Here is a 15224-nt window from a genome sequence, read left to right as displayed (position 1 = left end):
TTTGCTGGCTATAGTTCCTGTGGAAGGAAAAGATGGTGATTACATTTACCAAAGAAGTGAGAAAGTGCATTATCACACCATTCAACTGAAAAACTTCGACACTGTACATATATCGCTGCGAAACGATCAGGGCAAGCCAGTTCGATTTGAGACGGGAAAAGTAGTGGTCACGCTTCACTTTCGGAAAAGACGTCTTCATCAACTATAATGCCTCACAAGCCCGCGTTCTGTTGCAACGCGAGAGCCTATGAAAACTACTACGTCTCTCAGGTTGGTCACGGTACACCAGGGTTTTTTTTCGGCGCCCAATATCAAAACGGTTACGGTTTGGGGAGTATATTTTCCAGCCTCGGAAAAGCGATCTTGCCTTTGATCAAGTCAGGAGCAAAGACGGTTGGAAAAGAAGTTCTCAGGTCAGGTGCACATTTTGCTTCGGATGTGTTATCTGGAAAAAGTGCGAAAGAAGCGGCTTTACAAAGATCGAAGCAGGCTGGTGTCAATTTATTGAAACGCGTCGCGGCCCCGGTCCATCAAATCCCACCACGCGAGACCTTTTTCTCATCTCAGCCTGTCAAAAGGCGAAAGAAAATCAACAAATCCAACAGTTTGAAAAAACGTAGACGGAAAGCAGTCGTATCAAAAGACATTTTCGATGGCTAGCTTGATTCATGAAAAGTCTTGTGAAGGGTTGAAAACCGAGCTGGATTTGTTTGCTGTTCCGCCTACCCAAACCAGTTTGGAAAGTGGACATTATGTGGAACATCGCCCGCAATCTACTCTCACCGACAGCGGTCCTGTCGAGTTTTTGATTGTCGAGGAAGGTGACTACTACATCGATTTGGCCAACACCTTACTCTACGTTCGTGCTAAAGTGGTCAAAAACGACGGCACAAATTTAGCAGCAGACGATGCCGTTGCTCCGGTTTGCAATTGGTTGCACAGTCTGTGGTCACAGATCAACTTAAGCCTAAACAACACCCAGATTTCCCAATCGAATCACACGTATCCCTGCAGAGCTTACTTGGAGACTCTGCTCAGTTTCGGAGGACCTGCAAAATCTTCACAGCTCTCTGCAAACTTATGGTACAAGGACTCCAAGGATAAGTTTGATACGCTCGCTGATGCAAATGTAGGCTTCAATCGACGCAAGGCGTTGATCCGAGAAAGTCGATCGGTGGACATGATCGGGAAATTGCATCTGGATATGACCTTTCAGAATCGATATTTACTCAACGGAGTCGAGATGAAGCTCAAATTGACTAGAGCCTCTGACGCGTTTTGTCTCATGGGGGAAGGAAAGGTCAAACTGCAAGAAGTGGTTTTATTCTGTAGAAAGGTCAAACCCAGTGACCCTGTAAGAATCGCCCACATCAAGGCGCTCCAGTCTGGAACAGCCAAGTATCCAATCCGCCGTGTAGAAACAAAAGCTTTTACCGTGCCAAGAGGCAATCTCACCGTCACCAAAGAAAATCTCTTTCTCGGGCAGTTACCAAGAAGAGTGGTGATCGGCATGGTGGACAATGCTTCTTTCAACGGTCTGTCGGCTAGAAATCCGTTTGATTTCAAACACAACTCTGTCAATTTTTTGGCTTTGTATCGTGATGGAAAGCAGATTCCTTCCAAACCATATCAACCTGACTTTGGAAATGGAAAGTATATACGCAGCTACCTCTCCCTATTTACAGGAACAAATCAATATTACGCGGACGAAGGCAATGATATCTCCAGAGCAGAATATCCAGGCGGATATACCCTGTTTGCATTTGATTTGACACCGGACCTTGGCTCGGGGGCGAGTCATTTCGAATTAATAAAGCATGGCAACTTGCGATTGGAAATTCACTTTGCGACAGCCTTACAGCAAACTATCAACGTCATCGTCTATGCAGAGCACGACAATCTTCTAGAAATTGATCGCAACAAAAGTGTCATATTCGACTATTCGGCATGAACTCGGACCAGATTTCAAGGATTTTATTCAACGACTCTTGTCTAAAGCGTGTTTTCAAGGGTGTGTACGCGAGAGACATGTTGCCCCAAGACGTATCTCCCCCTGCTGCCCTTGTATTCAACACCGACGAAAGCGATCAACCGGGTGAACACTGGGTTGCTGTTTATTTGAATGGTCACGAGCAAGGCGAATTTTTCGATTCTTTTGGTATCCGACCCTACCAGCGTGAATATATCGATTTCATGCATCTCCACTCGATCGATTGGATTTGGAACCACACCACAATTCAAGGACCTTAGTCGCTTGTCTGTGGTCACTATTGCATGTATTTTCTATTAAAACGCTGTTGCGGTGTATCCATGAAGGCGATTGTCTCAAATTTTCATTCTGATCTCAATGCAAACGATCGTGCTATTGAAGACTTTGTACGCCAGCAGTATAAAATAAAAATTTAATTTGCACATTTGTTTAGTTTTTGTTTTTTATTATGTATTTGTGTCTATTACACAGTTGTTGCATTTTTACCTCAATTTCATGTTGTTTTTTGTTTTGTTTTTTTCGACATAAAATTAGAAGAAAAAAATCTTTCTTGCTTCACCTTACAATGCACTTTTTTTTTAATTCTACCTTTGCACTTAAAATTATATTGCTGTTGTTGCCCAATAAAAAAAAATACAAGTTGTCAATTTTATTTTATTGCAAAGCGCAAAAAGCTAAAATGATGCAGGTGAAAAGGGAAATTTGTTCTATAAAAAAGAAAAAAAAATACAAGTTAGCAATTTTATTGCAAAGCGCAAAATGCTAAAATGAAGCAGGTGAAAAGAAACAAGTTTCTTTTCGAAATTTAATCAATAAAAAAGGAAAAAAAAATACAAGTTAGCAATTTTATTGAATTGCAAATAAAAAGCTAAAATGAAGCAGGTGAAAAGAAACAAGTTTTTTTTCGAAATTTGTTCAATAAAAAAGGAAAAAAAAAAAAATACAAGTTAGTAATTTTATTTTATCGCAAAGCACAAAAAGCTAAAATGATGCAGGTGAAAAGAAACAAGTTTCTTTTCGAAATTTCATTTTGAAGTAATGAAATTAAAAAAAAAGAAACATCTCAATGTTGTGGCGACATTTGCTTGGGGGGCTCATCAGAAGTGTTACACTGGTTGACCTGAGACCGCTTGAACAGTGCGAAGAGTGCCGCAAATTGTTCACCATCGTCAAGGTTGTAGAGTCACCTTTACTTGACTGTTGTATACTGGACATAGCAGAAATCGACCATGACTGCTGTCATCAGCAACGTGTCAACTTGGTACGGACAGAAATTGATGAAGATGAGTTTGTGTAACAATGTCGCCACAACATTGAGATGTTTCTTTTTTTTTTTTTTTTTTTTTTTTAATTTCATTTCTTCAAAATGAAATTTCGAAAAGAAACTTGTTTCTTTTCACCTGCATCATTTTAGCTTTTTGTGCTTTGCGATAAAATAAAATTACTAACTTGTATTTTTTTTTTTTCCTTTTTTATTGAACAAATTTCGAAAAGAAACTTGTTTCTTTTCACCTGCTTCATTTTAGCTTTTTATTTGCAATTCAATAAAATTGCTAACTTGTATTTTTTTTTTCCTTTTTTATTGAACAAATTTCGAAAAGAAACTTGTTTCTTTTTACCTGCTTCATTTTAGCATTTTGCGCTTTGCAATAAAATTGCTAACTTGTATTTTTTTTTCTTTTTTATAGAACAAATTTCCCTTTTCACCTGCATCATTTTAGCTTTTTGCGCTTTGCAATAAAATAAAATTGACAACTTGTATTTTTTTTTATTGGGCAACAACAGCAATATAATTTTAAGTGCAAAGGTAGAATTAAAAAAAAAGTGCATTGTAAGGTGAAGCAAGAAGGATTTTTTTCTTCTAATTTTATGTCGAAAAAAACAAAACAAAAAACAACATGAAATTGAGGTAAAAATGCAACAACTGTGTAATTGACACAAATACATAATAAAAAACAAAAACTAAACAAATGTGCAAATTAAATTTTTATTTTATAACGCTGGCGTACAAAGTCTTCAATAGCACGATCGTTTGCATTGAGATCAGAATGAAAATTTGAGACAATCGCCTTCATGGATACACCGCAACAGCGTTTTAATAGAAAATACATGCAATAGTGACCACAGACAAGCGACTAAGGTCCTTGAATTGTGGTGTGGTTCCAAATCCAATCGATCGAGTGGAGATGCATGAAATCGATATATTCACGCTGGTAGGGTCGGATACCAAAAGAATCGAAAAATTCGCCTTGCTCGTGACCATTCAAATAAACAGCAACCCAGTGTTCACCCGGTTGATCGCTTTCGTCGGTGTTGAATACAAGGGCAGCAGGGGGAGATACGTCTTGGGGCAACATGTCTCTCGCGTACACACCCTTGAAAACACGCTTTAGACAAGAGTCGTTGAATAAAATCCTTGAAATCTGGTCCGAGTTCATGCCGAATAGTCGAATATGACACTTTTGCTGCGATCAATTTCTAGAAGATTGTCGTGCTCTGCATAGACGATGACGTTGATAGTTTGCTGTAAGGCTGTCGCAAAGTGAATTTCCAATCGCAAGTTGCCATGCTTTATTAATTCGAAATGACTCGCCCCCGAGCCAAGGTCCGGTGTCAAATCAAATGCAAACAGGGTATATCCGCCTGGATATTCTGCTCTGGAGATATCATTGCCTTCGTCCGCGTAATATTGATTTGTTCCTGTAAATAGGGAGAGGTAGCTGCGTATATACTTTCCATTTCCAAAGTCAGGTTGATATGGTTTGGAAGGAATCTGCTTTCCATCACGATACAAAGCCAAAAAATTGACAGAGTTGTGTTTGAAATCAAACGGATTTCTAGCCGACAGACCGTTGAAAGAAGCATTGTCCACCATGCCGATCACCACTCTTCTTGGTAACTGCCCGAGAAAGAGATTTTCTTTGGTGACGGTGAGATTGCCTCTTGGCACGGTAAAAGCTTTTGTTTCTACACGGCGGATTGGATACTTGGCTGTTCCAGACTGGAGCGCCTTGATGTGGGCGATTCTTACAGGGTCACTGGGTTTGACCTTTCTACAGAATAAAACCACTTCTTGCAGTTTGACCTTTCCTTCCCCCATGAGACAAAACGCGTCAGAGGTGTAATGTTTCGCGCTAGCCTTTACGTCTGACTATTTCGGACGAACTCCCAAAGACGAACAGATAACTGTATTTGAATCTCAAACATAAATTGGCAATGTACACGCCCACATAGCTGCGGCACTAACGATTGACTTTGACAACTAGTTGAACTCGAGTTGGAGAATGCCGCAACGCTGTCAGGAAAGCGTATTTATCAGCGGCCAATCAAGAGGTCATGGAAAACGCGTAAGGCAAAATGTGAAACACAAGGTACAAACTTAAAGGGCAAGTTCTCAAATAAATTAAAAGTTTAAAGGCGCGTTTCCAATATTACATCCCCCTTTGTCTGAAGAAAGAAAACTATTTCACAATACACAAACAGATTAAAATGAACTTATGAAGAGTGGTACACTGCCAGATACACATGAAATAACGAAATCACATCTACTACACAATTTACTTTCAAAAAACTTGGATGAACAGTAAGAACAACTTATAGCACGTTGCACAACACGAAATCTAAACGTACCACGATACTATCACACTATGTGCACTACTACTTAGGTTGCACAGACACCATATCTCTCAGGAGGCTTTACTACCCGGCCAGAACGGGTCATATATGGTGCTGGCATGTTATTTTGGCGTGGCGCATTGGGCTCGTCGTTAGATTGATCAAATACATGTGCATCAGGAACTAAAGGATTAAATTTGAATGTCGGCTCCACATTAATTAAATATCTCCGGTTTCTCCGGTAGGTGTTGCCATAAGAATCACGCACATTATAGGATCGCGGTGAATTGTGACGACCGGTTACGACGGCTGGCTCCCATTTTTTCCAACTCTGTGGCGAACATTTTGGCCATTAACAAGAGGTCTCATGGGTCTACTTGAGCGATCATAATACCTTTTGTTGCGAGTACGACGTTTTACAAATTGTTTCTTCACAAAAGCCGAGTCAACTGAGACGGGCTGTAATTGGTCTTCTGTCATTGGTATTAGTTCTCGCAATCTTCTCCCCATCAACAACTGAGCAGGTGATCCTTCAGGTCCAATGGGTGTGTTCCTGTATTCTAAAATACTGAGATAAGGGTCACGGTTGGTGCTTAAGGCTTTGTCTAATAAACGTTTAGCAGTTTGAACAAACTTTTCTACAAGCCCATTTGACTGTGGGTATAACGGGCTGGAAGTTTTATGATTAATTTTCCAATTAGCACAAAAATTTGCAAACTCTTTTGAGTGAAATGGAGGGCCATTATCTGATCGGAGGGTTTTTGGAATACCATGTCTGCAAAAGAAGGATTTCATGTGATGAATTACGTTTTGACTAGTGGTCCTATTTAACAAAGCGGTTTCAAAAATCTACTGTAATAGTCGACGACAATTAAATAGTTCGCATTGTTCCAGTGAAACAAATCTGCTCCAACAATTTCCCATGGGTTACTTGGTGGTTCGTGAGGAATTAAAGGCTCTTTGGGATTGTTGTACTGCAATTGTTTACAAATGTCACAAACAGAGATCAAATCATTAATATCAGAGGACATACCAGGCCAATAAAACAGATCTCGGGCTTTTTGGGTACATTTCACAATTCCTAAATGACAAGCATGCAACATTTCAAGCATTTCTTTACGAAGTGCAAATGGCACAATGATACGTTCACCTCTCAAAATTAAACCATTATGCAAAGATAACTCGGATCTGAGTTTCCAATAAGGACAAGCATGGATATCAAGGCTCTTTTTATGTTTGGGCCAATTGTTCAATAGATACTTTGTTAAGATTTGTGATGTTCTGTCATCTTTTGTTGCACTTCTAATGTTTTCTAAACAGTCAGTCTGAACAGGAAACGATTCTGCTATCATTAAAACTTGGCTGTCTGTATCAAATTGGGGCTCACCAACATCTTCAGGGTGATTTCTAGACAACGTGTCTGCAACCGATATAGATTTTCCAGGTCGAAATTCGACGTTGAGGTCATACGGCTGAATTTTGATCATCATGCGTTGTAGTCTTGGTGGCGCACTTGAAAGTGGTTTCTTGAAAATGGACTGTAGAGGCTTGTGATCAGAATGAATGGTAAAATGTCGGCCATAAACATACTGGTGAAATTTAACACAACCATAAACGATGGCTAACATTTCTTTTTCGATTTGAGAGTAGTTTTGTTCAGTAGGTGTGAGCGCGCGGGATGCATAAGCGATTGGTCCTTTGTGTTGCAATAGCACTGCACCAAGTCCATCTTTAGAGGCATCAACTTGAATACACACAGGTTTTTTCGGTTCAAAGTATTGTAAGACTGTACCTGGTTGCCTTGTGATGTAGTCTTTCACGTGTTGATACTGCTCGTCGTTTTCTGAATTCCACGTCCACGTGTCTTGCTTCAGGAGATTTTGCAATGGCGCTGTAATCTCTGATAACTGTGGTGCAAATTTTCTCAAAAAATTAATTAATCCCAAAAACGTTTGGAGTTCTTTCTTTGAATTCGGTGGCTTCATGTTTGTAATAGCATTGATTTTGTTTGGGTCTGGTTTAATACCATTTTCGCCAATAATATGTCCATAGTAAGATACTTCGGACAAACCAAATTTGCATTTATCCAGGTTTAGCTTTATACCTACTTTTCTGCATCGATCAAGTGTTGTTTTCAAGTTCTCGACTGCTTCTTTTTCGGTATCAGCCCACAGCAAAATGTCGTCAATAATAACGCCTTGCTTCGGAATTCCTTGCAGGGATTCTTCCATACGCTTCTGAAACACATCTTGTGAAACCTTTAAACCAAACGGTAATCGTAAAAATCGGTAATTTCCAAAGCTTGTTGAAAATGTTGTAAGTTTAGAACTTTCTTCGTCTAAAGGTATTTGCCAGTAGCCTGATCTGGCATCCAAAATTGAAAAATATTTAGCTCCAGAAATGTTACAAGCAACGTCTTCAAACGTAGGTAACTGGTGGTGCTGACGCTTTACAACTTTGTTTAACGGTCTCGGGTCCAAGCATAAACGCAACTTGCCATTCTTTTTACATGTAATAGCAATAGAATTTACCCAATCAGAGTGTTCGTTCACAGGTTCAACAATTTTTTGAGAAACTAATGAATCTAATTCAGCTTTAACTTTGTCTTGTAGGGCAATTGGTATTCGTCGAGGTGGAATTCTAACGGGAGTGGCATTTTCCTCAATTACGATTTTATAAGGTTCAGGAAAACAACCAATGCCATCAAATACGTCGTTATATTCTCTAAGCAAATCTTGATATCTATCAGCGACTTTCGGCATGCAATGTTCAACTTGTAAAACAATTTTCATCAGACCCATTGAAGTACTTGATTTTAGACAAAAAAGTGGCGGTGAATGACTATCTACAACGTAAAATGTGTGGTTTTGAACGATGTCTCTATACTTGCAATTTAAGGATATTTTTCCAAGTGGGTGAATGATGGTTCCTCCATAAGCAGTTAGCGTAGCGTTGGTAGGAGATAGTTCACTTAAGTGAGAAAACTTTTCATACACGTTTTTTGGAATTACGTTAACTTGAGCTCCAGAGTCCAATTTAAACTTCACATTGAAATTGTAGTCAGCCATTAAGATATTTACAAACATTTCATCAGGGTTGGAGTCATTTTTGTCTATGCAGCCAATAAAATATGATGACTCACCATTGTTGTCTTCGATTGTTAGCTGATGAATTGGTCGATTTCTGCAAACGAAAGAAAAGTGGTTCGGCCGTCCACAGTTGTGGCATTTTTTTCCTTCTGCTGGACATGTCCTCCCATGCTTATACCCGCATTTGGAACAGTTCGGTCCACTTCTTTGTTGTCTTCGATCTTCTAACTTGAAGTGACGACGATGGCTGGAGAACTTCGCGTAATTGACGTGTGAGGATTCAGGGAACACGTGAGTGATTTGTTGTTGGGAAATCTCCTCGCCTTGCACAATTTCGATGCAACGTTCCAGCGTTGGATTCAGTTCTTGTAACAATCTTTTGCGTACATCGTCAGACCGTACGCCTCTCACCACATTATCACGTATCAGGCTATCACGTAGATTGCCAAGCTCACAACGACCTGCCATCAAACGGAGATCGGTAATAAACGAATCGAATGGTTCATCCAGTCCTTGACTTCGAGTGAATAACTTGTGACGTTCAACGGTAATGTTCTTTCTAGGCTCGCAGAACTGCTCAAATTTGTCCAGAATTGATTTAGGATTTTTCTTTTCGTCTTCTGTCAGTGTCCATGTGTTATATATGTCACGGCCCTCCTGTCCAATGTACAGTAGCAAGTAGCTGCATTTTTCGACATTTGACTTCGCAGATAGAGGCCCACTAAACGTCAACTCGATCATCTGCCTCCATTTTTTAAAATTCTCAGCGACGTTTCCTCGTTGAAAGTTCATTTCATTCTTCGTTGCTTGCGTCGAATCCATCTGACACCATGTAATGTTTCGCGCTAGCCTTTACGTCTGACTATTTCGGACGAACTCCCAAAGACGAACAGATAACTGTATTTGAATCTCAAACATAAATTGGCAATGTACACGCCCACATAGCTGCGGCACTAACGATTGACTTTGACAACTAGTTGAACTCGAGTTGGAGAATGCCGCAACGCTGTCAGGAAAGCGTATTTATCAGCGGCCAATCAAGAGGTCATGGAAAACGCGTAAGGCAAAATGTGAAACACAAGGTACAAACTTAAAGGGCAAGTTCTCAAATAAATTAAAAGTTTAAAGGCGCGTTTCCAATATTACAAGAGGCTCTAGTCAATTTGAGCTTCATCTCGACTCCGTTGAGTAAATATCGATTCTGAAAGGTCATTTCCAGATGCAATTTCCCGATCATGTCCACCGATCGACTTTCTCGGATCAACGCCTTGCGTCGATTGAAGCCTACATTTGCATCAGCGAGCGTATCAAACTTATCCTTGGAGTCCTTGTACCATAAGTTTGCAGAGAGCTGTGAAGATTTTGCAGGTCCTCCGAAACTGAGCAGAGTCTCCAAGTAAGCTCTGTAGGGATACGTGTGATTCGATTGGGAAATCTGGGTGTTGTTTAGGCTTAAGTTGATCTGTGACCACAGACTGTGCAACCAATTGCAAACCGGAGCAACGGCATCGTCTGCTGCTAAATTTGTGCCGTCGTTTTTGACCACTTTAGCACGAACGTAGAGTAAGGTGTTGGCCAAATCGATGTAGTAGTCACCTTCCTCGACAATCAAAAACTCGACAGGACCGCTGTCGGTGAGAGTAGATTGCGGGCGATGTTCCACATAATGTCCACTTTCCAAACTGGTTTGGGTAGGCGGAACAGCAAACAAATCCAGCTCGGTTTTCAACCCTTCACAAGACTTTTCATGAATCAAGCTAGCCATCGAAAATGTCTTTTGATACGACTGCTTTCCGTCTACGTTTTTTCAAACTGTTGGATTTGTTGATTTTCTTTCGCCTTTTGACAGGCTGAGATGAGAAAAAGGTCTCGCGTGGTGGGATTTGATGGACCGGGGCCGCGACGCGTTTCAATAAATTGACACCAGCCTGCTTCGATCTTTGTAAAGCCGCTTCTTTCGCACTTTTTCCAGATAACACATCCGAAGCAAAATGTGCACCTGACCTGAGAACTTCTTTTCCAACCGTCTTTGCTCCTGACTTGATCAAAGGCAAGATCGCTTTTCCGAGGCTGGAAAATATACTCCCCAAACCGTAACCGTTTTGATATTGGGCGCCGGAAAAAAACCCTGGTGTACCGTGACCAACCTGAGAGACGTAGTAGTTTTCATAGGCTCTCGCGTTGCAACAGAACGCGGGCTTGTGAGGCATTATAGTTGATGAAGACGTCTTTTCCGAAAGTGAAGCGTGACCACTACTTTTCCCGTCTCAAATCGAACTGGCTTGCTCTGATCGTTTCGCAGCGATATATGTACAGTGTCGAAGTTTTTCAGTTGAATGGTGTGATAATGCACTTTCTCACTTCTTTGGTAAATGTAATCACCATCTTTTCCTTCCACAGGAACTATAGCCAGCAAAGGAGCTAAAGTGTCGCCAACCACTCTGGGTTCTACCACATCGCAATACAAGTACATGGCATAAAAACCTTGGTGTATATCTACGCGACGTCTTGCTTCATATTCACCGCTTTTAAAACGCTTTCTATGAAACCCCAACAATTCAGCAAGTCCTTCACCCATCGTGATGTGGGCGCCGCTTTTGACCAACATATTGATAAGCCTTGTGTAAGGATTGTAATACAAGTGTAATGACAATTGCGTTCCAATTGTACGCTTTAATTTCATTTCCAAGTATTGAAGGATGGCTTGAGGATTAGGGTAGTGACCAGAATCCAAGGCCATGACAGTGTCAATTACACCGTCAACATAGTGCAACCAATGATTGACCGAATTGGTGATGTTCTTCCAGGAGTGTGGATATTGGATTTCGGCGATACCAACCTCCCAATCTCCTTCCAAGTTGATCTCATTCGGTAGTCTGACCACATAATCCGTCAAGGTGTTGGAAGGGAAAAATTTCATGGAGCTGTTACTCGGCAGGGTTAGGTAAAACATTTTTCTTTGGATATTTTATTTTGGGTTGGGGCATAACCAAACCTAAACAATTGGAAAGCAACACGATCCAAAGTTTGTGCGGGTCCGCTTCTAAACTCAGATTGTAGAGACTGAACGATATCACAATCAAAATGACAACCATTTGAAAAAAATAGACTATTTCACTTCTGGGAACGTTTTTTCCACACATTTTCCACTCAGCCATAACGTACAACACTCGCTTCGTCAATCCAGCAATTGAACTTGTCCGGGTAACCGAGCCACTTTACAAGGATCTGTTTCTTTCGATTCTTTTTTCTCCTCCCTAGAATCGCTTCTACCTTGTAGATGTCGTGATCAAGTCTGTTTGAAATTGTTCTGCGATGCCACCGATCACCACACGACGACATGGAAAGCGTATGCGAATCGGTTTATGGCGTGTGTAAGCGTCTTGAGAGCCGAGCCACAATTTTACAGGTTTCTTGATCACCCTATGTAGCCTTTCCTCTCCACCGAAGCTTCCAGGATTCCCGGCGTCATGGTAAAATCAATCGTGCTGGCGCCATGTTATCTTTTTTTTTGAGACTAGGAAAAGCGCGAGTTTCACCCAACTCTTCTTGAAACTCTTTCAAACCGGTCGGTTGAAAGTTTTTGGATTTATGAACGACAGCCGAAATCAAATGTTTTATATTAGAGTTAGGAATCGCCTGTCCATGAATCGTGAGTTCGCCTGATTTGTTCCAACCGAGAGAAGAATTGTTTTTGATAACGTCCACAAGACCACGACTTTTTCCGAGGTAGGTTTTTGCAACTCCTGCCAATATGTCATCCTCAGTAAAATGTCGTTTCTCTTCAAGAACAATCTTGGTTGGAGTGTTGACATATTTTTCACGATAAACAATGTACTGCTGCAAGATTTGATCGTAGAGTTTCACTTTTTCACTCGTGGTCAGATCAGAACGAGAAAGAATGTCATTCATTTTGGAGTCCAACTCACTCATCGCGTTCAGCAAAGGAGGTTTTTGCATGTTCTTTTCTCGCATCGATTCTAAAAGGCGTGGTTCCACAAGGCTCATCTTTTTGACACTCTTCATCTTGTTATTTTGAAGCCAAAGTGCCGATCAACCCAGCGATCGCAGGAACAACGGCGGATAGGAGAGCTCCCAGAAAGCCTCCGTGTTGAATAATCTGTCGTTTTTTAGTAAGACTGGTCTTCTTTTTGGCCAGCTCACGCAAAGGTTTCTTGTATTTAAGCAGATTTTCCTTTTGCTTTGAAGAGATGGGGACGTTGCCCTTCAACACGTTGTAGCAGCAATCACAAACACACTTAATCAATTCGTTATCTGCTGACTTTATAACCCCTTTAGCAACATTAGGATTCGCTTTGGAAAGAAGTTTGAGTGTGTCGATGTGTCGTTGTAAACGGGCAGTCATCATCAAGGAATGGGGATGTATACAAAATTGGTTTCTCCTGGAAAGATGTCAGTGCACAATCGAAATTTTTTCGGGGTGCTTTGTTTAAAATCCAACAGTTAATCACCAAAAGGCTTAGATGTTTCGTCTGCAAAAGCTTCTTGAAGAACACCCGTTTGCCTCGGATAAGCTAGCTTTGACAAATGAAGTATGTGAGAGTTGTCTCTAGGGTTTTTAAACACCACCAAATAGTGTGCGTTAAGACTGATCGTCCGTGTTCTACTCCAATTTCTTTGTTTATTCTATATACATTTGAATTTTAATTTCTTTGTTTATTCTTTATACATTTGAATTTTGACGGGTGAATTTACACAAAAAGTGGGACTTCTGGCAACCCTGGAGCTTGAACACCTTGACGTCATCATAGAAACAAACAACAATTCATTGTCACACATGAGTGATTCTTGTCACACTTGAACACTCATATGGAATATGTTTACCATACATCTGACAACCCTGGAGATTTATTTATTATACATCTGGCAACCCTGCAGAACTCACATTTCTTTGTTTATTCTTTATACATTTGAATTTTTTTTGGCGGGTAAATTTATACAAAAAGTGATCTGGCAACCCTGGAGAGTTATTTACCATACATCTGGCAACCCTGCAGGAAACAAAGAACAATCCATTGTCACACATGAGTGGTTCTTGTCACACTTGAACACTCATGTGGAACATGTTTACCATGTGTTTTTGGCAACATCTGGCAACCCTGGAGCGTCATCATAGAAACAAACAACAATTCATTGTCACACATGAGTGATTCTTGTCACACTTGAACACTCATATGGAATATGTTTACCATACATCTGGCAACCCTGGAGATTTATTTACTATACATCTGGCAACCCTGCAGAACTCACATTTCTTTGTTTATTCTTTATACATTTGAATTTTTTTTGGCGGGTAAATTTATACAAAAAGTGATCTGGCAACCCTGGAAATTGATTTACCATACATCTGGCAACCCTGCAGAACTCATATTTCTTTGTTTATTCTTTATACATTTGAATTTTGGCGGGTAAATTTACACAAAAAGTGATCTGGCAACCTTGGAGATTTATTTACCATACATCTGGCAACCCTGGAGCTTGAATCATACTCGCATTTCTTTGTTTATTCTTTATACATTTAAAGTGATCTGGCAACCTTGGAGATTTATTTTCCATCCATCTGGCAACCCTGGAGCTTGAATCATACTCGCATTTCTTTGTTTATTCTTTATACATTTGAATTTTAATTTCTTTGTTTATTCTTTATACATTTGAATTTTGGCGGGTGAATTTACACTAAAAGTGGGACTGTTCCGCTTCAACACCTTTTGTGACGTCAACACCTTAGCATCATCATAGAAACAAACAACAATTCATTGTCATGCATGAGTGGTTGTGACGTCAACACTTTAGCATCATCATAGAAACAAACAACAATTCATTGTCACGCATGAGTGGTTTTTGGATTGTTTCTTTTGTGACGTCACAGCATGGCATATGGGGGTCCGAGATGGGCCATACTATACTACTGGCTGGCATCCTCATTATCTGTTTCGTTAGCGTATACATAATGTCAGCATCCATCATCACCATAAAAAGCGTTTAAAAACAACTAAATAATTCGAGATCAAAAGCAGCTGCGATAGCGTGGTGAATAAGCTACTCAGTTGGGCTTAGGCATTTGTAAATCTGATTTTAAATGAATTCTTGAAAGTGAAAGGCCAGCAAGTGCGATTGATGCGGTGTCAGGAATAGAATCCCAAAAAGAGTTTTATCCAAACATTTACAAACTCTTGATAATTTTGGCTACACTTCCAGTCACAATTGCTTCTGCAGAAAGAACATTTAGCTGTTTACGACGCTTGAAAAGTTACCTTAGAAGCACTATGGGGCAGGACAGGCTTTCTGGACTAGCTCTCATGCAAATCCATCGTACTCAAATTCCAAGCGCGGAATTGGTGTTAAACGAACTTGCCAAATCAAGTAAAAAGTTAGACATTATGATCTAAATTAAAATGTCATTTTGCATTTGCAAAGTCAACTTCTTTGGGCCTACAAACATAAAAACTTGTTGAGCCAACAAAATGTTTCAGGATTGTAATTTGTAATTACCCTGTTGAGTTTATTCA

The 15224-nt window shown here is 40.2% G+C and overlaps 2 protein-coding genes across 2 annotated transcripts; one reads left to right on the top strand and one right to left on the bottom strand.

The window, feature by feature from the left end:
• The first annotated feature begins 207 nt into the window (after nt 1–207).
• On the top strand, nt 208–1951 carry LOC145785919 (uncharacterized protein F54H12.2-like). Its single transcript, XM_082597613.1, has 2 exons — nt 208–604; nt 687–1951. The coding sequence occupies exons 1-2, from the start codon at nt 208–210 to the stop codon at nt 1949–1951; spliced, it is 1662 nt and encodes a 553-aa protein (XP_082453739.1).
• Nucleotides 1952–4424: 2473 nt separating this feature from the next.
• Nucleotides 4425–5090, bottom strand: LOC145785917 (uncharacterized protein F54H12.2-like). The gene has a single exon (XM_082597612.1). The coding sequence runs from the start codon at nt 5088–5090 to the stop codon at nt 4425–4427; it is 666 nt and encodes a 221-aa protein (XP_082453738.1).
• Nucleotides 5091–15224: the final 10134 nt, after the last annotated feature.

This window comes from Aplidium turbinatum, chromosome 16 (assembly GCF_918807975.1).
Source record: "Aplidium turbinatum chromosome 16, kaAplTurb1.1, whole genome shotgun sequence".
Taxonomy (NCBI): domain Eukaryota; kingdom Metazoa; phylum Chordata; class Ascidiacea; order Aplousobranchia; family Polyclinidae; genus Aplidium; species Aplidium turbinatum.
The sequence above is the reverse complement of the archived record's forward strand: the minus strand, read 5'-3'. Positions and strand labels throughout refer to the sequence as shown.